This window comes from Phacochoerus africanus, chromosome 5 (assembly GCF_016906955.1).
Source record: "Phacochoerus africanus isolate WHEZ1 chromosome 5, ROS_Pafr_v1, whole genome shotgun sequence".
In the NCBI taxonomy this organism is placed as follows: domain Eukaryota; kingdom Metazoa; phylum Chordata; class Mammalia; order Artiodactyla; family Suidae; genus Phacochoerus; species Phacochoerus africanus.
In genome coordinates this window covers 62,619,946-62,639,409 of record NC_062548.1, presented here as the reverse complement: position 1 = coordinate 62,639,409, position 19,464 = coordinate 62,619,946, and the positions used below count along the sequence as shown (strand labels likewise).

Below are 19,464 nucleotides of genomic sequence, written 5' to 3'. Positions count from 1 at the left end.
CAAAATGGTGATTCACAATTTTTTTTTGTCTTTTTGGGCCATACCTGGGGCACACGGAGGTTCAAGGCTAGGGGTCCAATCAGATCTGTAGCAGCTAGCCTATGCAAGAGCCAGAGCAATTCAGGATGCAAGCTGAGTCTGCAACCTACACCACAGCTCACGGCAACGCCAGATCCTTAACCTATTGAGTGAGGCCAGGGATTGAACCTGCATCCTCATGGATGCTAGTCAGATTTGTTAACTGCTGAGCCACAACGGAACTCCTGTAGTTATTTTATTCCTAATTGTTTGTACCTCTTATTCCTCTATCTCTATACTGTATTCTAATGCTTTTTTAAAAGGATATTAATTTTTCTCCAATCATAGAAGTGTTAAAAATCATAAAAATTTTCAACATTACTATCTATAAGTCACTCTAATTTTAAGTAATACTCAAAAACAATCAACTTTATGTAGAAATACATTTTGGAGTTCCCTTCATGGCTCAGTGGAAACGAATTTGACTAGGATCCAGGAGGACGCAGGTTTGATCCCTGGCCTCCCTAAGTGGATTAAGGATCTGGTGTTGCTGTGAGCTGTGGGGTAGGTCACAGATGTGGCTCAGATCTCCTGTTGCTGTGACAGTGTGGCTACAGCTCCGATTCTACCACTAGCCTGGGAACCTCCATATGCCGCAAGTGCGCCCTAAAATGAGCCCCCCCCAAAAAAAAAGAAGAAAGAAAGAAAGAAATACATTTTGCTCAATTTTCAGCCATGTTAAGATAAACAACTACAGAAGAAAGAACTGTATTCCTGGAGTTCCCGTCATGGCACAGCAGAACCCAATCCGACTAGGAACTATGAGGTTGCAGGTTCGATCCCTGGCCTCACTCAGTGGGTTAAGGATCTGGCTTTGCCATGAGCTGTGGTGTAGGTTGCAAATGCAGCTCGGATCTGATGTTGCTGTGGCTGTGGTGTAGGCTGGGAGCTGTAGCTCTGATTATACCCCTAGCCTGGGAACCTCCACATGCCCAGGGTGCAGCCCTAAAAAAAAAAAAAAAAAACCCACCAAAAACAAACACTGCATTCCTTACATACATACTGAATTCCATGAAACCATTTCTTCATAAGTAGGAAGACGAGTCTTTAGTTATTTTTTTTATGGCTTATAACAACAAAAATTTATTTATTTATTTATTTGTCTTTTTGCCTTTTCTAGGGCCGCTCCCACAGCATATGGAGGTTCCCAGGCTAGGGGTCAAATCGGAGCTGCAGCCACCAGCCTACGCCACAGCCACAGCCACAGCAACGTGGGATCCGAGCCGTGTCTGCAACCTACACCACAGCGCACGGCAATGCGCTGAGCAAGGGCAGGGATCAAACCTGCAACCTCATGGTTCCTAGTCAGATTCGTTAACTACTGCACCATAATGGGAACTCCTAAAAATTTATTCTTTAATTCTGGTCTAAAGTCTAAAACTGAGGTGTTGGAGGGAAAGGCTGCACTCTGGAAGCTTTAGGGCAGAATCCACTTCCTTGCTGTTTCTAGTTTTCTAGAGGTCAACTGCATTCTTTGGCTTGTGGCTTCATCCTCCATCTTCAAATTACATCATTTGGTTCTGTGGTCATATCTCATTTTCTTTCATTTTTTTTCTCAACATCTTGCCTCCTTCTTATAAGTACTCTTATGATTACACTTAGTCCACTGAGATAACCCAGGATAATCTCCCCACCTCAAGATCTTTAACCAAATCTCTAAGTTCCCTCTGCCATGTAAGATAACACATCCACAGGTTCTGGGGATTAGGACATGGAAATCTTTGGGAGGCCATTCTTCTATCTATCCCAGACTACGAGCACCTGCTTTGTTTCCAACACTAAACTGGTCTCTAGGAAATCAGAGATAAATGAATACAGCCGCCATCAATAGCCAAATTCTGGGTCAGAGGAAAGATTTAGTTATTATAAAATGTAAAGTTTCTTTGTGTTCATTATATCCTGTTTTTCTTATATTAATTAGAAAGCAAAATAATTAGGATAGCTACAAATAATATAAGCTATGTTTTATAAATGTAGATGCAGTCTATTTTACCCAAAATTGAACAAGAGGATAAAGACTAGGAAACAAAAATAATTTACCTCTTATTTGCCTGTCAACAACTCTCATTTCCTTTCTTATTTTCAATGACCATTCATTGACCTAGGAAAAAGTTCAGAAAAGGAATTATAATAAGCCAATACCCCCAATTCACATATTTTTAAGAATTTTCAATTAATTCTACATTTATTCCAGACACAATCTAGAAAGAAAATAAACCCATTTTGAAAGAACGAACTTCAGGGCCAAATTCTAATTTTTTTTCATCTTTTTTATTCACAGTACACAGAAGTCTCAAACTATCAGATTCCTATCTGAAGGTTATGTGAAACACTTAATACAAGATCTGAGAGTGTTCAGTGTCGTGCAGGTATATAAAGATTTTTCAGGAGTTCCCGAAAACGATTCGGACTAGGAACCATGAGGTTGTGGGTTCGATCCCTGGCCTTGATCAGTAGATTGGGGGAGTTGCCGCAAGCTGCAGTGTAGGCTGCAGATGCAGCTCGGATCCAGTGTTGCTGTGGCTGTGACGTAGGCTGGCAGCTGCAGCTCCAATTCTACCCCTAGCCTGAGAACTTCCATATGCCGCAGATTACAGAAAAAAGCTGTAAAAAGAAAACAAAAACAAACAAACCAAAAAACAATGTTCCTCATCACTTAAGTCTAAGAAAATATAATAGGGCTTTCTTCTGGTTGAGGTGCCTCACAATGAGGATCTTTTCTACACCTGCAGCCATGCCAAGTTGGTACAGGTCTCTGGATGAAAGAAGATGGCCATAGCCATGGCACACTACAAATAGGGGAACCGTCTCATTAGGTGAATGGGTTACCCCCAGAGAAGAGCTGACTGTGCTCAGGCGAAACATGGCTGCAATAAAAGCTACTGGCACCAGTTCTGCTACTGGGTAAGCAGCAATTAGCTGGCATGGACCTCTGTGTCCATCAGAAGGGTGTCCACACAGCCCACCCAGATTTTTGCAATCCATCAGCCCACCTCCAAAGCCCTGGTGTCCTATTACCAGATATATGTGGATAGGCTTCTAAGGAGGAGGCCAAAAACATCCTCTTCCAGTTATGACTGGACACTGCTAGTAGCTGATCCCTGTATCTGCAAATTCGAAAGTGTGGAGACCCTGGTACCTCCAATTGCTATAAGAAATCCTACCTCATCCCAGGTTCACAAGGATGGTTCAACATACGAAAATCAATCAACATCATACACCACATTAACAAAAAAAAAAAAGTCAAAAATCATATGATCATCTCAAAAGACACAGAAAAAGCATTTGACAAAGTCCAACATCCATTCATGATCAAGACCCTCGCCAAAGTGGGTATAGAGGGAACATTCCTGAATATAATCAAAGCCATTTATGAGAAACCCACAGCAAATATAATACTCAATGGGGAAAAACTGAAAGCCTTCTCACTCAAATCTGGAACAAGACAGGGATGCCTACTCTCACCACTGCTCTTCAACATAGTTGTGGAAGTCCTAGCCACAGCAGGTAGACAAACAAAAGAAATAAAAGGCATCCATATAGGAAGAGAAGAGATCAAACTGTCACTGTATGCAGATGACATGATACTATACACAGAAAACCCTAAGGACTCAACCCCAAAACTACTTGAGCTGATTAATAAATTCAGCAAAGGAGCAGGATATAAGATGAACATTCAGAAGTCAGTTGCATTTCTGTATACCGGCAATGAAACATTAGAAAAGGAATACAAAAATACGATACCTTTTAAAATTGCACCTCACAAAATCAAATACCTCGGAATACACCTGACCAAGGAGGTAAAGGACCTATATGCCGAGAACTATAAAAATTTAATAAGAAATCAAAGAAGATGTAAAGAAATGGAAAGATATTCCATGTTCCTGGATTGGGAAAATCAATATTGTAAAAATGGCCATACTACCCAAAGCAATCTACAGATTCAATGCAATCCCTATCAAATGACCCATGACATTTTTCACAGAACTAGAACAAACAATCCAAACATTTATATGGAACCACAAAAGACCCAGAATCGCCAAAAAACCAAGCAGGAGGCATAACTCTCCCAGACTTCAAGAAATACTACAAAGCCACAGTCATCAAAACAGTGTGGTACTGGGATCAAAACAGACAGACAGACCAATGGAACAGAAGAGAGAACCCAGAAATAAACCCTGACACCTAGGGTCAATTAAGCTTTGACAAGGGAGGCAAGAACGTAAAACGGGGAAAAAAAAGTCTATTCAGCAAGCATTGCTGGGAAACCTGGACAGCTGCATGCAAAGCAATGAAACTAGAACACACCCTCACACCAGGCACAAAAATAAACTCCAAATGGCTGAAAGACTTAAATATACGACAGACAGGACACCATCAAACTCCTAGAAGAAAACATAGGCAAAACACTCTCTGACATCAACATCATGAATATCTTCTCAGGTCAGTCTCCCAAAGCAATCGAAATTAGAGCAAAAATAAACCCATGGGACCTAATCAAACTGAAAAGCTTTTGCACAGCAAAGGAAACCCAAAAGAAAACAAAAAGACAACTTTCAGAATGGGAGAAAATAGTTTCAAATGATGCAACCGACGAGGGCTTAATCTCTAGAATATATAAACAACTTATACAACCCAACAGCAAAAAAGCCAATCAATCAATGGACAAATGGGCAAAAGACCTGAATAGACATTTCTCCAAAGAAGATATACAGATGGCCAACAAACACATGAAAAAATGCTCAACATCGCTGGTTATAAGAGAAATGCAAATCAAAACTACCATGAGATACCACCCCACACCAGTCAGAATGGCTATCATTAATAAATCCACAAATAACAAGTGCTGGAGGGGCTGTGGAGAAAAGGGAACCCTCCTGCACTGTTGGTGGGAATGGAAACTGGTACAGCCACTATGGAGAACAGTTTGCAGATACCTTAGAAATCTATCCATAGAACTTCCATATGACCCCGCAGTCCCACTCTTGGGCATCTATCCCGACAAAACTCTACTTAAAAGAGACACGTGCACCCGCATGTTCATTGCAGCACTATTCACAATAGCCAGGACATGGAAACAACCCAAATGTCCATCGACAGGTGATTGGATTCAGAAGAGGTGGTATATATACACAATGGAATACTACTCAGCCATAAAAAAAGAATGACATCATGCCATTTGCAGCAACATGGATGGAACTAGAGAATCTCATACTGAGTGAAATGAGCCAGACAGAGACAAATACCACATGATATCACTTATAACTGGAATCTAATATCCAGCACAAATGAACATCTCCTCAGAAAAGAAAATCATGGACTTGGAGAAGAGACTTGTGGCTGCCTGATGGGAGGGGGAGGGAGTGGGAGGGATCGGGAGCTTGGGCTTATCAGACACAACTTAGAATAGATTTACAAGGAGATCCTGCTGAGTAGCATTGAGAACTTTGTCTAGATACTCATGTTGCAACAGAAGAAAGGCTGGGGGAAAAATGTAATTGTAATGTATACATGTAAGGATAACTTGATCCCCTTGCTGTACAGTGGGAAAATTTAAAAATATATATTAAAAAAAAAAAAAGAAAGAAATCCTACCAATAAGCCCATCATGAAGATCAGGGTTCACCTTTATAATAAACAATGGTTGTGGGATTTAAGGTAAAAAAAATAAAACAGGAATAGAATTGATGCTGAACACTTTAGCATTCATTGATAGATACAGGAACGAAAGGGCATTAAAAAATTTGTATCCTTAACATGTATTTCCAATAAACTTCACATTTAGTGACAATTTAAAATCATTATGTGTAAAATATTATGTAACAACTAAAATGTCACCCAGATGAAATATTAAAGCACTTAAAATGCACATCCCATACAACTTGTTTATCCATTCATCCAATGACAGACCTTGGGGCTGTTTCCATTTTTTGTTTACTCTGAATAGTGCTGTTATGCATACAAGTATTTGTTTGAATACCTATTTTCAATTCTTTTGGGTATCTATCTAGGGGTGGAATTGCTGGGTCATACGATAATTCTATTTCATATTTCTGAGGAACTCCAAAACTCTTTCAAAGGGGCTTCACCATTTTACAGTCCCACAAGCAATGTACAAGGACTCCTATTTCTCTACATCCTTGTCAACACTTCTTGTCTTCCAATTTTTTGATTATGGCCAATCTGTTGGATCTGGTAAAATAGTATCTCACTGCAATTTTGATTTGAATTTAAATGGCTACCCCACAGCATATTGAGATTCCTGGGCCAGGGACTGAATCCAAGCCATAGCTGTGACCTACACCACAGCTGCAGCAATGCCAGGTCCTTAATCCACTGCAACGGGCCTGGGATTGAACCCTCACCTGTGCCACAGTGGGAACACCAAATGATTTGCATTTTCTTCTTTTCTTTTGCTTTTTAGTGTCACACCCACGGCATATGGAAGTTCCCAGGCTAGAGGCTGAATGGGAGCTGTAGCCGCCAGCCTGCACCACAGCCACAGCAACTTGGGATCCAAGCCACATCTGTGACCTACACCACAGCTTATGGCAACACCAGATCCTTGACCCACTGAGTGGGGCCAGGGATCGAACCAGTGTCCTCGTAGATACTAGTTGGGTTCCTTTCCGCTGTGCTAAAATAGGAACTCCTGCATTTTCTTAACGACCAGTAAAGTTGAATCTTTCCATGTGCTTATTGGCCATTTATAAAACTCCTTTTGGAGAAGTGTCTATTGATGTCTTCTACTCAATTTTCAGTTGCTTTTTTATTGTTGAGTTGTATGAGTTCTTTATATATTCTGATAGCAGACCCTTATCAAATATAATTTGCAAATATTTTTCTCCCATTTACAGGTTTTACTTTCTTGGTAATGTCCTCTGATGCACAAAAGCTTTTAATTTTGATGAATTCCAATATCTATGTTATCTTCTGTTGCTTGTGCTTTTGGTGTCATAGTTGATAGGTTCCCAGGAAAATGGTGACAGGAACCACCCCCCCCACACACACACTGCACGGAAGGTGGCTGTTCACCTTGGAGACCTGCTGTGGACATGGGTAGGGCCCGTGCAAAATTTACACCCTCTCCCAGAATGTGGAAGCTCAAATTGGGCAGCAAGAAACAATAGTCAGCAGAAAACAACTGCCTGCATAGATTAACCACCTATAATAATTAATTGCCCTGTGTCATGGGACTCGACCCCTTACCCCTCCCTTGACCTTCCCCCATCCTCCTTCTTCATTGTTCCCACTCTAAGTTCCCGCCATAAACCCCCAGCACAGATCCATTATAAGCCTAACACCTCCAATCAATCACTGGCACCATCTTGAGCTCAGTCCATCTGCCTCGGATGCCTTAATAAGTCTCTCTTGCTTTACTCACTTGGCCTTTCGAGTTCCTCCCTTTGCAAACCTAACATCTGGTGCTGAAGCCTGGGAGGGAATGGCGAGGGAATAGGGAGCCAGTCATCGGGGCCCCAAATCCCTCAGTTTGCAACCCAGTGAGCAGCAGGCAGTGGCTAACCTCTGGATCCCACCCAGGTTTGTTCTCTGACTTAGGCTCTTTCCCCTCCAAACCCTCTTGAACCCAGCCAGGGAGGAACGGTGAATCAGAACTTTGCCTTTCTATTACTGACTCTGCATCCAACACCAGCTTCCTAATTCTAGGGGGAGTAATTGCCACCTTTCCGGGTCTTCTGTCAGCATGGCCCCTGGGCCCCAGTTCTTCTGACACATCAGGGTGCAACCCTCTCAGACAAACCTAGCACTAGGTCAGAAGACTCCACATCCACTCGGTCCCAGTTCCTCTGATCTGGGGATGCCCACATCAGAGGACCACCTCTCTCTCTCTCAGGTCTACTACTCAGACCTGGCAGATGCCCAGCCTGAGGAGTGGCACTCCCAAAGGTGGTCCCTTACTGATCCTCCATCCCCTCTTAGTCCTCTTTTTCCTTCTCATCATGGGGAATAACTTCCTCCACTCCTCCAGGAACACGCCTCTTAGGAAATTCAGATACTCTTGGACTAAGAGGAGACATTAGGTCCAAGCGTCTTAAGTTTTTAATACCGCTTGGTCTCAATGGCCCCAAAACAGCACTTTCGATTTTAATAGCTTACATGACCTTGATAACTTTTGTCACTGTAACAGCAAGTGGCCTGAAGTTGCCTTCTTTACCCTCTGCTCCCGACCCTCCTTCTGCCCTTCTGGCCCCACTTCAAAGTCTTCTCCTTCATTCAAAAGATTCACAGCTGCCTCCCTCTGATACCTCATCCTTTGATCCTGCAGGTCATCATCCTCCCCGTATAACCCCCTCTGAGCCGCCAGCTCTCCCACCAGCTCACCATCTTCCTCCCTTCCACCCTCAGCTTCCTCAGCTCCTCCTGATCCTAATCCAGATCCTAACCCCTTTTTTCTCCCCTCCTCATACCCGGTCCCGGACCCGACCTCCTGCCTCCAAAGACACCTCCCAACCGGCTCCTTTACCACCTTCACCAGAAGCTGCAGGAGCTGAAGGGGTTATCCGGGTCCATGTCCCCTTCTCCAGGTCCGACCTCTTTCAAAGTGGAAAGAGACGGCTCCTTCTCTTCTGACCCCTCCACCTCCATTAAGGAATCCGAATATCTCACCCAGTCCTATGACCTTACCTGGCATGAAGTCTATATCATCTCATCCTCCACCCTCTCCCAGAAGGAAAAGAAAGGGTCTGGTTAGCCGCTCAGGCCCACGCTGACCACCTCCAGTGGCAAGATAACCACCAGCCAGTCGGGGCAGCAGCCCCCAAACAGGACCCAAACTGGGACGATCATGTACATTCCCCCCCACCTCCCAAAGCCGAAGACACTGAGTCACAGAGCAACCTGCCTCATAGCAGGGCTCCGAAAAGTGACATACAGAGCTGTTAACTATGAAAAACCGAAGGAAATTCATCACGGCTCAGATGAAAAGCCTGTCCTCTTTCTTTCTCACTTCACAGAGGCTCTCCAAAAATATATAAATTTAGACCCTTCTTGAGTAGAAGGATGACTTTCTTAAACACTCCATCACTCAATCTGCACCTGACACAAGGCACAAACTACACAAGTGGGAGGAGGGCCCTCAAACCCCACAATGGGATCGCTTGAGCCTCGCCTTCAAAGTCTTTAATAATTGGGGTGAAGAGACTGAAAGCCAAAATCAGGCTAAACACCAAACGCTAGCAACTGCCATTCAGGGCTCCCAAAAATACAGGCTCCCTCACAAGGACAACAACTGTAAGGCCCCTCCAGGCCCATGTTACAGGTGCAGCAAGCAGGCCACTGGGCCAAGGCCTGCCCTGACCCTCGCTCTCCCCCAGGCCCTTGTCCACAGTGTGGCAGGAAAGGCCAAGTGGAAGGCTGGCTGTGACCAATGCGCTCGAGGAAGGGCCACATCCCTCCCTGTGGAGAGACCAGAATCATCAAACCTCAACCTGCCGAGCCTCCTTGGCCTGACCACAGGAGACTGAGGGTGCCCGGGCCCCTCAGCCCCCACACCTATCCCTCCACTGGAGGCTCAGGAAACTCTGCGGGTTGCAGGTGAGCTGATCTCTTTATCGACATATGGGCCATTTACCTGGCATTACCTGAATTTACAGGCCCCACGCACCCCCCTCAGGTCTCTATTGTGGGGACTGACGGCCTACTCTCCAAATGCTTAACGACACCCACTCTAAACTGCACCTCATCACGAACACCCTTCAGCCATTCATTCTGATACTACCCAGGTGCCCAACCCCAATTCTTGGGAGATATTCAACCTAAATTCAGAGGCTCCCTTACATTTCTCACACCTACCTCCATCACCAACCCCTCCTCCTCCTTCTCACTCCTCCAGAACCTGAGAAACCACCTCTCCCAGACTCCGCTGTTTCGCCCAAGAATGGGACACCTCCACCCCTTCCACAGCTCGACAGCATGCTCCCATTCAAATTAAGTTAAAAGACCCATCCACAGACCCCTGCCAACCCCAATATCCTTTGTCCCTTGAAAGTAGAAGGTGCCTCCACCTTCTTTCTCCTAACTTACTCTAACCCACTCATTCCCCACTGAACACTTTAATCCTACCAGTAAAAAAGTCAGAAGGCCCTTACTGCCTCGCCCAGGATCTCCCCATTAAAAACCAGGCAGTCCTTACAACTCACCCTGTGGTTCCTAACCCCTACACCATCCTACCCCTTATTCCCCCAGATACCTGCCACTTCATGGTACTCGATCTGAAGGATGCCTTCTTTCCTATCCCTTTACACCCAGACTCTTGGGACCTTTCCACCTTCACCTGGACAGATCCCGACACCTACCAATCAAGTCAGCTTACCTGGATAGTCCTTCCCCGGGGTTTTCCAGACAGGCCCTAGCTTCTGATCTCACCACTCTTGATCTCATCCCCAGTACCCTCCTTCAACAAGTAGATGACCTCTTATTCTGTAGCCCATCTCATGACACTTCTTTTCAACTCACGGCAACACTTTTAAATCACCTGGCCAACAAAGGATATCGGGTCTCTCTCACCAAAGCTCAACTTTCTGCCCCAGGTCAAATATCTCGGACTCTCTATCACCCACCCACCTACCCCCACCTCACCCAGCCCCAACATCGTGCTATCACTGTGGACAGAAAACAGCTCACTGCCTCTCTCTCTCTTCTCACTTCCTAACAGGAACTCCTATCTTACCTTGACCTTGCGGAATTCCTCCATATCTGGATCCCCAACTTCAGGCTTTTGGTCCATCCCTTATACCAAACCACAAAAGGGCTCTAACGGAGCCAATGGACCCTGCTGTCACTATTACAGCTCCCTTCCATAAATTACAGCAGGCCCTTATCTCCGCCCCTATTTGCTCCCTTCCTGACTTATCACAACCCTTCAAACTCTACAAGAGAAAGAGAAGGAAGAGCACTTGGTCTGTTGGGACACGATAAGGGACCAGATAGTCAAGTTGTTGCCTACCTTTCAAAGCAGGTAGATGCCACGGTCAGGGGATGGCCAGCCTGTCTGAGAGCCCCAGCCGCAGCTGCCCTCCTAACATTCGAGAGCAAAAAAACTCACCTTCGGACAGTGTACCAGAGTCTATTCCACATATAACCCCCGGACCTTCTCTCATATAAAGCCATTCAAAGTCTTTCTCCCTCTGGTAGACAGGAGCTTTATCTGGCTTTTATCACGTCACCCAACATACATTTAGCCAGAGGCCCCCGCCCGACTCTACCTGGCTACCTTTTCACCCATCCCAGACAGGAAACCTTACATTCCGCGAGGAAATTTTAGATTTCAAAACACCGTACCTCGCTAACATTTCACACCATCCCTTGCCTAAGGCTTCTCATAACTGGTTTATTGATGGTGGCTCCTCTCAGGACGGAAAGAGGGTGGCAGGATATGTGGTGGTTTCTCTTGAGGAGGTCACAGAATCTAACCCCCTTCCAAGAGGAACCACCTCCCAAAAGGCAGAAGTAATTGCCCTTACTCGAGCCCTGGTCTTAGCTGCAGGACAAGAGGCAAACACTTACACCGACTCCAAATATGCCTCCCATATCCTTCACTCTCATGCTGAGATCTGGGAAGAGAGGGGGTTCCTCACCACGAAGGGCTCCCCATAATCAAAGCTCCCTTAATCCTTAAGCTTCTCCAAGGCAGCTATTGTCATTCATTTATGGGGCATCACGTGGGATGTGATCCCCTCATTCAGGGTAACCATGAGGCAGACACAGAAGCTGAGAGGGCTGCTCTACTCCAAGCCTCTTCCCCTCAACTCCTAGCTCTTCCATATGTTACAGCACAACACTCCTGGAAGAGCAATCCTTCTTAGCATCTGGAACAGTCAGGGAAGGTGCGGGACTAACAATACAAGCAAAGTACCTCCTACCCAAGGATCAAGCTCGGCACACATTAAGGGACATTCGTGATTCTCCAAACAATGGGTAAAATCCTTTCTAACAACTCTGAAGGCACTCGGGGCATTTTCTCTCTCTTCTTCACTCTTCCCTGTGACACGATCCTCTTATACTCTTCCACCAAGCATTTATTGGGAAAACAGATCCCTCTCTCTAGATTAACAGTCCTCTATGAAGAGACCATACTGTCCTTATCCAGTCTGCTTCCACCGAACTTTTAACCCCCCTTGTCCCCTCCCTCTACAAACACCATCTATACGAGCTGCTGCCTCTTTGTATCTTCACAGTCATGTCCTCAGCTTCTTGTGGGAACCACTACTACACAGACTGCGACTACCCATGGAGATGGATCACGCGCCTTCTGGATCCTTCTTGAAGGACTGTCCCATGCATGAGAGCCCCAAATCTTCCTTTTCCACCTTACTAACCCTCATACTTCTCTCTCAACACCTGCCCTCTCCTGGAGGGTCTCGTCAATCCCCTCACCCCTACTGTCCAGACTAGAGCACAGGCTACTAATCTAACCAAGGGCTGGATTTGTCTGAAAACTTTTCAGGAGTCCTCAACAGTCTTATGGGCCTTTTTAAGTACTGAGATCCTTCTTAGCCTAACTTTAAATTATCATAAGCCTCCACTTTCCCAAAAGATCAATAGCTTGAGACTGATTTAAGTAAATTTCCAGGAGTCTCTCAACTGACAGGGGAAGTTACTCATTTGGCTGAGAAGACCTTTCTCAGTTTCTAACATAGATAAGACTACAACCAGTCCTTACCCCTAGGACTCCTGAACATTTCTTACTGCAACCACACACTCTCACTCAATGCAACTACAGGTACATGGATGCCTATGGGTCCCCAAATGCCTGGCGGGCAACACGCTCTAACATTTAGAAAATTTCCAAAGTGCCATACAAAAACATATGAACATAATCTGTCTTTAATAACTCTCACACTATATACACCCTTTGGACTGATTAAACAGACTCTCAACCAACCCTTGGCTAATGGAAGTTTTACCTCAACTGGCCCAAAAAATGACCTCTTTCATCTTTTATTCCAAAATCTGCTGTCAGCACTCTCCAAAAGTAGAGGCAAAAAGACAACAAGGAAGAAAAACAGGTAGCCTCCACACCGTCCTATGCCCAGATCAATATTTCACAGGAAGTCATAGAAAGACGCCTCCATTGCCACCACTACTGCCCTCTCTTTATTAGGACCTGGATACTTCTTATGTGGCAGTGACCTGCCTGGTGCTTCCAGGACATTGGTCAAGTACATGTACTATAGTCACACGAGTGCCCAAGGCGCAAATCCGACAACCTCACGAAATGGCTGCCTCAGATTTAATTCCTCATCTAGGGTCATTCTTAGCACAGTTACATCTTCTCTTTAGGATAATGTTTTCAAGGTTCATCTATGGTGAGGCTGGTACTTACTTTCTTTTTACGGCTGAAAAATAGATAAATGAGTTGCATACAGTGGACTATCTGTCCACTGACAGACATTTGAGTTGTTTCAACCTTTGGCCGTCGTGAACAGTGCTGCTAGGAACATTCTCATACCAATATTAGTTGAGTAGCTATTTTCAATTCTTTTGGGTATATACCTAAGATTAGATGTGTTGGATCATGTGATAATTCTTTTTATGGCTGTACCCGCAGCTTATGAAAGTTTCTGGGCCAGGGATTGAATCCAAGCCACAGCTACAGCAATGCCGGATCCTTTAGCCCAGTGTGCTGAGTTGGGGATCGAACCCAAGCCTCTACAACGACCCGAGCCAGTGCAATTGGATTCTTAACCCACTGTGCCAGCGGGAACTCCTGATAAAGAATTATTTACCTTTATGAGGAAATCCCTGTTTTTCACAGTGGCTTCACCATTTTACATTTCCACCAGCAATGTACAAGGGTTCTTATTTATTTATATCTTTGTCAACACTTAAACTTTAGGTTATAGGCAATTCTGTTGTTACAGTCAATCTGTTACATGTGAAGTGGTATCTTGTGGTTTTTATTTGCATTCCCTTAATGACAAATGAAGTTGAATACCTTCTCCTGTGCTTATTGGCCATTTGTGTATCTCCTTTTGAGAAGTGTCTGTGTATGTCTTATGCCTTATGTTTTTTAATTGGGCTTTTTGAGGTTGAGTTGCACAAGTTCCTTATCAGGCACATAATTTGCAAATGTTTTCCCCTATTCTATAGATTATCTTATTGTTTTTCTGACAATATCCTTTGATATACCATTTTAAATTTTTTAATTTTTTTTTTGGGGGGGGGAGGCTGCACCTGTAGCATATGAAGTTCCCAGACTAGGGGCTGAATCGGAGCTATAGCTGCTGGCCTATACCACAGCCACAGCAATGCCAGATCTGAACCTCATCATTAAACTATGCCACAGCCCACAGCAATGCTGGATCCTTGAACCCACTAAGCGAGCCCAGGGATTGAACCCTCAACCTCATGAATATTAGTTGGGTTCATTACCACTGAGCCACAACAGGAACTCCCTTCTTCTAAAAGTATTACAGTTTTAGCTCCTTTATCTAGATTATAGAGTTAACTTCTATATACTGTTTAAGACAGGATTAGAGCTTGGTTTTGATTAGTGTTTACATGGTATCTCTCTCCATCCCTTTCCTTTTTTTTAATTAAAAAAATTTTTTTTTGCTTCTTAGGTCTGCACCTGCAGCGTCTGGAAGTTCCCAGGCTAGGGGCCAAACTGGAGCTACTGCTGCCAGCCTATATCACAACCACAGCAAAGCAGGATCTCATCCTCATCTGCGACCTATACCACGGCTCACCCAACGCTAGATCCTTAACTCACTGAGCGGGGCCAGGGATTGAACCTGCATCCTCGTGGACACTAGTGATATTCGTTTCTATTGAGCCACAACAGAACTCCCTCCATTGCTTTACTTTTAACCTTAGTCTTGTAGACAACATATAGTTGGTTCTTTTTAAATTATTATTCTCCTGTCTTTTAATTGCTTCATTTAGATTATTCGCATTTAAAACATTATTCACATTTAAAAAAATTATTGATATAACTAAATTTAATCTTTGGTGTTGTAGCTGTTGTCTCTGTTACACTCATTCTTTGTTTCTTTTCCCGTTTTCTTCCTTTTTTTTCCTTGTCTACTAAAATTTTTTTATTTTTATTGTTTTAAAATGGATCCAGATTTTTGCAAAGGTAGCCTGCTTCTTCAAGGAGGAATACTTTTTGGCCACACCCATGGCATGCAAAAATTCTCAGGCCAGGGATTGAGCCCACACCACAAGAGTGACAACACCAGAGGCTTAACCTGTTAGGCCACAAAAGAACTCCCCTTGTCTGGTTTCAACTGAACATTTTATAAGATTCACTTTATCTCATCTTTTAAGACATCAATTAAGTATCTTCAAAAGTTTTTAGTCATTGCCCCAGATTTTGAAATATACATTCCTAACTGATTTAACTTCAAATGTCGTTATATTGGTTCATAGGCAATGCAGATACTTTCTTTTGTCTTTTGTCTTTTTAGGGTGCACCGTGGCATATGGAGGTTCCCAGGCTAGGGGTTTAATAATCAGGGCTGTAGCTGCTGGCCTACACCACAGCCACAGCTACGCCAGATCCAAGCCACGTCTGTGACCTACACCACAGCTCATGGCAATGCCGGATCCTTAACCCACTAAGTGAGGCCAGGGATCGAACCTGCATTCTCATGGATCCTAGTGGGGTTCATTAGCTGCTGAGCCACGAAGGGCACTCCACTATTATTAAACAGTTAAGAAAAATAGGAGTTCCCATTGCGGCTCAGCAGTTAACAAACTCCACTAGGATTCATGAGGATGCGGGTTCGCTCCATGGCCTCGCTCAGTGAGTTAAGAATCCAGGAGTTCCCGTCGTGGTGCAGTGGTTAACGAATCCGACTAGGAACCATGAGGTTGCGGGTTCGGTCCCTGCCCTTGCTCAGTGGGTTAACGATCCGGCGTTGCTGTGAGCTGTGGTGTAGGTTGCAGACGCGGCTCGGATCCCGCGTTGCTGTGGCTCTGGTGTAGGCCGGTGGCTACAGCTCCGACTGGACCCCTAGCCTGGGAACCTCCATATGCCGCGGGAGCGGCCCAAGAAATAGCAACAACAACAACAAAAAAGACAAAAGACAAAAAAAAAAAAAAAAAAGAATCCAGCGTTGCTGAGAATTGTGGTGTAGGTTGCAGAAGTGGCTTGGATCTGGCGTTGCTGTGGCTGCAGTGTAGGCCGGCAGTTGTAGCTCCGACTTGACCCCTAGCCTGGGAATTTCCATATGCCACGGGTGCTGGGCCAACCCCCACCAAAAAAGAAAAGGATTTTGTCTTCATTTATTCTTTCCATAATACTCTGTATTCATATAGGCCCCAATTTCTACCTGTATAATTTTACTTCTCCCTGAAGACCTTTTTAAAATCATTTAGCCCAGATCTGCTGTGGTGCATTCCCCTCAATTTTTGTTTGTCTGATAAAGACTTTATTTCACCTCTTTTGAAAGAGCTGGATGTATAATTAGAGGTTGGTGACACCCCCCCCCCAAAAAAAACCTTTAAATATCTCACTTCACTCTTTTTGCTTACATAGTTTCTAACAAGAAGTTTTTTGTAATTCTTTTCTTTGTTCCTCTATAAGTGAGGTATTGTTTTCTCTGTCTTCTTTCAAAATTTCCTCTTTGCTTTGGTGTTCCGCATTTTGAGTATAACTAGTTGTTGTTTTTTAAATTGTTAACTCACCTTTTGTTCTGTTTATTCCTACATTTGTGGTTTGGTGTCCATGATTAATTTTGGAAAGTTCTCAGCCATTATTTCAGATATTTTTCTGTACTGTGTTCTTTTTTTCCCTCTTTCTGATATTCAGCTACATCTTTACATTATAGTAAAGAAAAGGAGCCAGACATAAAAGGCCCATATACTGTATGATTTTCCTTTATAAGAAATTAGACTACAAGAGCAGATAGGTAGTCACCAGATGCTGTGGGGAGATGAGAATATAAGCAGTAATTGCTTAGAGAGTACAGGATTTTATTCTGGAGTGATGAAAATGTTTTGGAACAAGACAGAGGTAGTGGCTACACATTATGAATGTGCCAAATGCCACAGATTTGTTTAGGGTGTAAAATGGTCCATTTTATGCTATGTAAATTTATACATCAAAGAAAATAAAGAAAAAATAGGGAAGGAGGGTAAGAGGAAGGAAGGGAGGGAGGGAGAAAAGAAGAAAGGAGGGTAGCTGTCGTTAAGACAAAGATTCCAACACAAGAACACTTATCAGGGTAACAGACATTAAGTAAAGATTCAGTTCGAAGAATCCAATCCTTATTGTGAATGCACTTAAAAACAGAGCATTAAAACAAATGAGGGAAAAACTGATCCTACTGAAAGAGGAAACGGACAAATCCACTATTACAGATGGAACATTAAAAACCTCTCTTTAGATAACTGACAGATGGAACAGACAGGAAATCAGTAAAGATACAGCTGACCTGAACAGAATTATCAATCAACTTGATCTGACATTTACTTATTTATTTTTATTATTACTCAATGAATTTATTACATTTATAGTTGTACAATGATCATCACAATCCAATTTTCTAACTGACATTTAAAGACTACTCATCCAACAACAGAATACTTATGACTTCTCAAGCTCATATGGAAACACTCCTCAAGACAGACCACTTTCTGGGCCATAACACACACACTCTGACAAATTTTTTAAAAAATAAATCACACAAAGTATGTTCTGAGACCACAAAGAAATTAAGCCAGAAATCAATAAACAGAAAAATAACTGGAAAATCCCCAAATATTTGGCTATTAGACACACACCTAAATTAACAAAGAAAAACTCAAGAGAAACTTAAAATTTTTTGAATTAAATGAAAGTGAAAATAAATACAACTTATCAAAATGTGTAGAGTGCGGTGAAAGCACTGAGAAATTTTTTATGGTATTAAATTCATGTATTAGAAGAGATCTAAAACAAAAATCAATAATCTAAGATTCTATTTTAGAAAACTACAGAAAAAAGAGCAATTTAAGCCTAAAGCAAGCAGAGGAAAAGAAATAATAAAAATTATAGAACCAATGAAATTGAAAAGAGAACACTAATAGAAAATCAATGAAGCCAAAATCTGGCTCTTTAAAAAAAGATCAATAAAATATAGTGTTCCTTACAATGGCAAAAAGGCAGTCCCTTCAATAAATGGTGCTGGGAAAACTAAACAGCTACATGTAAATGAATGAGATTAGAACACTTCCTAACACTATACACAAAAACAAACTCAAAATGGATTGAAGACCTAAGACTAGATACTATAAAACTCTTAGAGGAAAACATAGGCCACTCTCTGACATAAACCACAGCAATATCTTCTCAGATCCACCTCCTTGAGTAATGACAATAAAATCAGAAATAAACAAATGGGACCTAATTAAACTTAAAAGTTTTTGTGCAGAAAAGGAAACCCTAAACAAAATGAAAAGACAACCCACAGAATAGGAGAAAATATTTGCAAATTAAACTACTGACAAGGGATTAATCTACAAAATATATATATACCTCCTGCAGCTCAATAAAAAAACAAACAAACAGGAGTTCCCGTCGTGGCGCAGTGGTTAGCGAATCCGACTAGGAACCATGAGGTTGCGGGTTCGGTCCCTGCCCTTGCTCAGTGGGTTAACGATCCGGCGTTGCTGTGAGCTGTGGTGTAGGTTGCAGACGCGGCTCGGATCCCGCGTTGCTGTGGCTCTAGCGTAGGCTGGTGGCTACAGCTCCGATTCGACTCCTAGCCTGGGAACCTCCATATGCCGTGGGAGCGGCCCAAGAAATAGCAACAACAACAACAACAACAGTAACAACAACAAGACAAAAAAAAAACAAAACAAAAAAAACCAAACCCCATCAAAAATGGGCACAAGATCTAAACAGACAATTCTCCAAAGAAGACAGATGTCCAAAACACACGAAAAGATGTTCAACATCACTAGTTTTAGAGAAACGCAAATCAAAACTACTATGAGGTATCAAAAAGTCTACAAATTCTGGATAGAGTGTGGAGGAAAGGGAACCTCTTACACTGTTGGTGGGAATGTAAATGGATGCAACCATTATGGAATACAGCATAGAGATTCCTCAAAAAAACTAAAAATAGAGTTACCATTTGATCCAGCAATCCCAGTCCTGGGCATCTACCCAGAGAAAACTATGACTCAAAAAGATACATGCACCCCAATGTTCACTGCAGCACTATATACAATAGCCAAGAAATGGAAGCAACTTAAATGTCCATCAACAGAGGAGTGGATGAAGATATGGTACATATCCACAATAACACAATGGAATATTACTCAGCCATTAAAAGGAAAGAAATAATGGCATTTGCAGCAGCAAGGTTGGACCTAGAAATTATCATGCTAAGTGAAATTAGTGAGACACCAATGTCATAATGCTTCACTTATATG

At 43.1% G+C, this 19,464-nt stretch overlaps 1 protein-coding gene across 1 annotated transcript in view; it reads right to left on the bottom strand.

The window, feature by feature from the left end:
• Nucleotides 1-19,464, bottom strand: part of CHMP3 (charged multivesicular body protein 3) — a 76,873-nt gene that overhangs the window by 40,303 nt on the left and 17,106 nt on the right. The window contains exon 2 of the mRNA XM_047781586.1: nt 2,119-2,179. Within this exon, the coding sequence (XP_047637542.1) occupies nt 2,119-2,179 (61 nt within the window). The remainder of the gene's footprint in view (nt 1-2,118; nt 2,180-19,464) is intronic.